General features: G+C 36.6%; 2 protein-coding genes across 4 annotated transcripts in view; one reads left to right on the forward strand and one right to left on the reverse strand.

The window, feature by feature from the left end:
- LOC587489 (kelch-like protein 17) overlaps nt 1-268 on the reverse strand; it is a 36,285-nt gene extending 36,017 nt beyond the window's left edge. The window contains exon 1 of one of the 2 annotated variants that reach the window (XM_030987653.1): nt 159-268. The gene's annotated coding sequence lies outside the window, so the exon portion shown is untranslated. The remainder of the gene's footprint in view (nt 1-158) is intronic. The other variant, XM_030987645.1, reaches the window with a different exon arrangement.
- On the forward strand, nt 207-4,648 carry LOC763380 (U11/U12 small nuclear ribonucleoprotein 25 kDa protein). Of its 2 annotated transcripts, none has more exons than XM_001199326.4 (6): nt 207-288; nt 679-921; nt 1,636-1,923; nt 3,094-3,199; nt 3,933-4,007; nt 4,344-4,648. In XM_001199326.4, the coding sequence occupies exons 3-6, from the start codon at nt 1,671-1,673 to the stop codon at nt 4,411-4,413; spliced, it is 504 nt and encodes a 167-aa protein (XP_001199326.2). In that variant the 5' UTR covers nt 207-288; nt 679-921; nt 1,636-1,670; the 3' UTR covers nt 4,414-4,648. The 2 variants fall into 2 exon arrangements, with proteins under 2 accessions (XP_001199326.2, XP_011664659.1); XM_011666357.2 differs by having other exon boundaries at nt 225-288; nt 709-921.
- Nucleotides 4,649-6,420: the final 1,772 nt, after the last annotated feature.

Genomic DNA, 6,420 nt, shown 5'->3' on the forward strand with positions numbered 1-6,420 from the left:
AATCTCACTTGTTGAAGTCGCTCAGCCTCAGCCTAGCCAGCGCCAGGGACACAAAGTACAACGATACATCTATTCTTGGATTTGGACTCAGCTCAGTAACGAAACACACCCCTAAACTATATTCATCACATGTCATGGGCAGATGGGTCAAGACTCACCTCAGCAAAAATGTACCATCATCTGTCTCCATGTACGGGAAAAATAAACAATTTCCGCAGCTCACTGGTTCTTGGAAATAACGATTTGTCCCGGACAGAGTTACCAGCTGCGAGCGACTCGGCTGTTTCTGTGAGTTATTCTTGCATACTCAGTTCCGTGTAAAGTGCATGCTAGATATACGGCGGATAGCGACCGGCGACATCCATCCATGCATCTGCCGTGCGGTACGGTGCTCGAGCTTGCTCGTCCATTAATTTACATAGAATCAACACACAACAATAACAAACCGGCTACATATGGCGCGCGCAATATTTTGGTATTGCCTTACTTTCGGGTGATAGTCTTACTTCATTCTACTCATTTTATCATTATTCAAATTAATTCGGTATAACTTATCAAAATGAACAATTTAACATAAAAATAGTAGATAGTTATAAACCTTTGATATAGGCAGTTTCTGTAAAAGTCTATTATCAACTCATTTAATGCTCAAAATAACTTAATTTGTTGTTATAATAGCAAAGACCTGTCACATGTCTCTGATGTTAGACTAGGATACAAGACGGAGCGGCGTGGAGAGACTTTCTAGTTTTGTGGTGGTACCTACCTACTCGCCTCAATCCACCCCAGAGTTTCGGCCAAACACCCGACCGATTTCCGTGGCATGACAGCAGAGCGTTGGTGCTAGCCTGGCTATGCTGAAACATCGACATTACAGATTGCGGAAGGATTGAGAGACTAATTGACATCGTTACAGTCCGAGTGAGTTTAAATGTTAATGTTTCTAGGACTCGGACTTTCTTTCTGCAATTCAGGAATAAGGACTGACATTCACAGTCAATGTCATTTTGTTACTTTAAATTTTGTTTGTTGATTCAAGCTTAACAAAGCTCATCATTATCAACGCCGCATTCATATTATAAACATCAGACAAAGAAAGAAATTAAATAGTAAAAGGGTGCAGCATAGACTGTATTATTATGCGTAGACCATTGATAGATCTACTACTTTATTTGCAATTTTTTGTTTGTTTTATTTAGTATAGTTCTATGAAGAGCTTGCCAGTCTGGTAAATTTTGATTACTAATCTGTTTTGCGCTATGCCTACGCAACTTGAAATTGTTGAAGTTGAATGCTGGAACTTATATAGGGGAGTCTATCCTTATCAATATTATAGCCTGTTTTACTTTGTCATTTTAAATATTACAAATCTTCTCTAGCTTGAATTTCTTAATTTCTGTTGACTCCCACAACCAAAGCTCACTATGGCCTTTTATGTCTCTTTTGTTCATTAGCCTCTGATTTGGGTAGGGTCGGGAGCGGACGGGAGCCAACCCTACCCAAATCAGAGGGTAACGAATGAAAGAGACAGAAACTTCGGTCTAGCTGTACTCACTGTTTTTCTTTGAGGGGGGGGGGGGGGTCTATTATCTAGTTTTCTCAAACTCATTCAATGTGTAAATTTTCATATTTCAGATAATACGGTCTGCAAGATCAATTCAAGAGAGAAAATGGAAGAAAATCCACAAGCAATACCTCTTCCACCATCACCTACATCACCAAGGCAACCAGGAACAGAAGAACCTCTCTCTCACGTGGACGCCATGGCGATCGTCAGGAAGGAACTCGGTGAGATCCTTGACGATCCCCTCCTCAAAGATCTTCCTCCGGATGTTTGTGCGGAAGAGGTCAACCTCCAGATCGCGCTGGAATATGGCCAGGCTATGACGGTGATCGTCAGAAGAGCTGAAGGCGATGTCATGCGTAAGTAAACTGTTTTTTAATTATTTGGGAGTGCCTATATTACATCACCAGGGAGGCGTTACACAAAGATCCTAAGTCGAACTTAACTCTAATTGGACTTAAAAGTTATGGAGAGCTATCTGTATTCAAAAGCGAAAATTTGAATATTTTAGATTTTTATGAATTTATTCCACATCAAGAACATGAAATCTCCTTGATAATAGAAAATATGAATGATTTGAATATACATTTCATGCCTTATAAAATATCTTTTACAAAATATTTTCATAGATGCTAACGGCTTAACATACTTGTTAAGTCCAACTTAGAGATAAGTTCAACTTAGCATCTGTGTGAAACACTCCCCAGAAGCCAGAAACTCATTCCAAAATGAATTTAGCTAATTTCATCTCTTATAATGTAATATCATATGTTTGAACAGGATTTCTTCACTTTGTAAAACTTCTGGTTAATAATAAACACTGTTTATAACATGTTAATTTGAATGTTTTAAACATTTGAAGACTCTGCAATCATTATTCACTACATCTGTGGTATTCTGCATTACACATCAACCATGATCTACATTTTGTAACAATATTCTGTTTATGTGATCTAATTGAGACTATAATGTTTATACTGCAAGAGGGCGCTAGAGTCACCACTCCAATGTGACTGAATAAACCATACAGCCTGACAAAGTTTGGCACAGGAAATCACAGTTTGATGTATTATTATTTATGACTTCCTCATTTCAAATAACAACCAAGATGACAAACATTTCTCAGCACTTCATTTTGAAATGTTTTTGATACTTAAGTTTGAAGGACAATATTGAATTTTTGAGATGCCTATGACTGAAAACAAAAGACATCACCGTTTTGGTATATCATATTGTTGCTTACATGGACGGTTAGATGGTTAGAAATGAAATGAAATGTAAAAGTGCTCTGAAAGTATTGGAAGATGCATAAATTGCCCATATTTAAAGGCACATTCTTTTCTATAGAAAATCCCTAAAGAGAAACATTTGTATACCAAAATCTCAAATGAGATCAATGAATTATTCATATAAGATACCACTTTGGGGAGGGTGTTTCTTGGCAACATCTACAATGTATATGTAAAGATGTATTTTGCCTTTTTTCTCACATTCTCAGATTCCTTATTTTTTCATTTCATGATTGACAGCTGTCGTTGTGATGCAGACGGCAACCGTTCAGGATCTGAAGAGCGCAATCAAGAGGTACTTTGAGCTCAAGCAGGATCGAGAGGAAATCAAAAAGAAAATTAGCTGGTGAGAACAGAAACTGAACGATTCAAGTTTTCAAGTAGACTTGCATTAGATTTTAGTTTTATGATTTTTATTGGAAATGTTCTCAGCGCCTTAGATTGTTTTCCATGTTCTTACACTCTAATTTCTACTTTGATTATGCCAAATCAAACTTAAGATTGTAGTTCCTTAAACCTTTACAAGATGTTGATGAATATTGGTATGGAATAGATTTCCTACATGTAGTAATGTGTTTGGAAAAAAGGATAAAATTCTTCATAGTTTATAGTGTATTACAGTCAAGGGGGCTGATTAAGAATGGAGTTTAAGAATAAGGAATGAGATGAAAATTATAGACCTATTTACTGGGATTTAAGGCAGTCCTTTTTAATTTTCTAATTTGTTATGTAAATTTTTCCTTTAATGACTGTATTAGGAGATAAAATGGAAGATATTACCAGAGATGCCAGTCTTCAGGCTTTTGCCTGATTTCAGGCCCTGACAACTTCCCATTTCAAGCTTTTTCAGGCTTTATATTGTACAGCACATATGGGGCTTTTACAAGTTCTGGCTTCCTTTCAGGCCCAGTGAGTAAAACTGACTGGCATCCCTGTATTACAAATTGTGCTTCAAATTAGTTTGTAACTAGCATCAAAGATTGCAATGAATGACTGAGATGGGATATATATTGATGTAGCTGATGTATTTCAAAATACATTTAAATATTATTTCCTTCTGTCTTCCTGAATCTCTCAAGGCGATACGTCTGGAGGAGTTACTATCTTTGTTTTGAGGGTGAGAAGCTGACTGATGATTACAAGAAAATAAGAGAGTAAGTATTTTGATGCCTTTTTACTGAACAAAATGATCTATTTTTTTTATCCCCCCATATCTTGATATTATGATTTAGGACACATAATGCAAAGTTCCCATCGAAATCCTGGGTAATGAACGTTGTGAAGGATCAGAAGCTTTGTTGTGTCTTCTATGTTCAGTGTTCAAGATTGAATATACTGGATGTGATATTTCAAACAGTGAAAGATTATCACTATTTGGATGGTAGTTTGAGGGAAGGAGAAAAAGTATGTAATGTATTGTACATATACATGAGAAAGACATTTATTGAAATGAAACATTATTTTTCAATATTTCTCTTTTTTGTCTTCAGCTTTGGAATCAGGAATCGTGCCGAGGTGACCTTTGCCAAGAGACTGCATTCCAAAGGCGGAGGCTACTGATGATGATGATGAAATGACCAATCACGTCAAGATAAAGGGTTGCTATGGCAGCTGGATACGAGATGCCTATACCTGGGATTTGTCTTCTTGAGATGGAAAAAGAAGAGCAACCATGGCTCAAGGAGTTGTTTCTGTGAAGGAGGGGTGCTGGTTTGAGTGTCGACCTCCTGCCTGTATGAGCTGATGCTCTGGAACAGCGATGTGTGATAACATAGAGGGAGCTATTGCTTCGATGTCTTCATGAGCATGCAGGAAGTCGGAGGAATGTCTCAGATGAAGGACGAATGTTAATGGCATGAACCTAGAGGGCGCAATTGCTTCAGTGTTTTCATGAGCATGCAGGAAGCCAGAGGAATGTTCATGACATCAATGTAGTCTATGATTTGGTTCTTGCTTCAGATTGGTGTGACATAGTTATCCTGATGATTGGCAGCTGTGAAGGTTGAAGACACTTGGAAGGTTCCAATGCTTTCATTTCTTCACCTACATTGTAGATGTAGGACCAAGGAGTGTGGAGGCTGCAGGAAGTCTCTGGTGAAAGATACCCATCAGTATCGCCAATGTGAATTATGATCTTGGGGGTGTTTCACAAAGATCCTAAGTCAAACTTAACTCTAAGTTCGACTTAAAAACTATGGAGAGCCATCTGTAGCCTCAAAATAAAGTATATATATTTAAGTATTTTAGACTTTTTATAAATTCCATATCAAGAACATGAAATTTCTGTGATAATAGAAAATATGAGCAATTTGTATCAACACTTTATGCCTTTTAAAATAACTTTTACAAAATATTTTCATAGATGCTAACAGCTTTCCATAATTGTTAAGTCCAACTTAGACATAAGTTCAACTGGTGATCTTTGTGAAACACCCCCCAGCATGCCAGAAGTCGGGAGAAGTATGACTGGAAGAAGATTTCTATATCAATATGGTTTATGATCTGGGGGTTGTTTCACAAAACCAATGCGACGACAGTCATATATTTGTCTGCAACCTATGGAGATGTCAGGAAGCCTACAACCTGCTTCACAGAGCCATGACAAATCAACTGCTTCATGAAATCAATACTATTGGCTAAGAAACAGTCTCCATCACGATACATCACGAATGTGTGGGTCGTTGGCCTCATCAAGCGTTCATGCAACTTCTTTCTTCTTATTTTCTCTCTCTCTTCTTGTCTTCTTTACATTATGTTATCTTTATCTTTCCTCTGTCCTCTGTTGTTGTGAATGTATGTACTATGTTTTTATATAAAATAAGTTTGTATCTTGTTTATGCTTAGTATTTATTTGGGGATCATTCTCATCAAGCCAATTTTGGCTTTCATGATTCCCCACTTCCTTTTATCTTATGTTGATAATGAAGAAACATGTATACTTTTGATGTTTTTTAAAAGAGAGTGAAATGAATAAATGAAATGAAATGAAATCCAACATGCTCATCATACAGGCAGTATGTGACACTCAATAAATCAGAATTAACTTTAAATTGCGAGGATTTATTGTATTGTATTGAATTTATTATCAGGATACTTCTTGGGCTAAATCGTAAAGGCTTCTTCGCATAAGTTGCAGTAACCCACTGGCTTACCGCAGGAGCTTTTTAAGGGTACTTTCTTTTAAAAATACTTACTGCACTTCACATATGTATCTTGTAACACAAAAATACATTTTTTTGGTACGGGCGTGCAGCTCTAGGTTTTTCATCAACACTAGCCATTTATTTAATCACAAAAAAACTGCAGTTTACTCTGGTATATTTGAATGAATTTAAGTTTATGTTTTTATTGTGTACATGTATGTTTCATACAGCAGGTTACTAGATTCATTTATTTGAGACAAAATAAATTTCTTTTATTCGTATGTTGTGAAACAGAAGAATTTACATTCAAATATTGTCTAATTTGAAATCATTTTTTAACAACTGCATTCTAAACCAATCACCATAATCCTCATGACCAGACGAGTAATTTTATATGCATAATGACACGATTGGAACTATTAAC

The sequence above is a fragment of the Strongylocentrotus purpuratus genome, unplaced genomic scaffold (genome assembly GCF_000002235.5).
Source record: "Strongylocentrotus purpuratus isolate Spur 01 unplaced genomic scaffold, Spur_5.0 spur5_contig_839, whole genome shotgun sequence".
Taxonomy (NCBI): domain Eukaryota; kingdom Metazoa; phylum Echinodermata; class Echinoidea; order Camarodonta; family Strongylocentrotidae; genus Strongylocentrotus; species Strongylocentrotus purpuratus.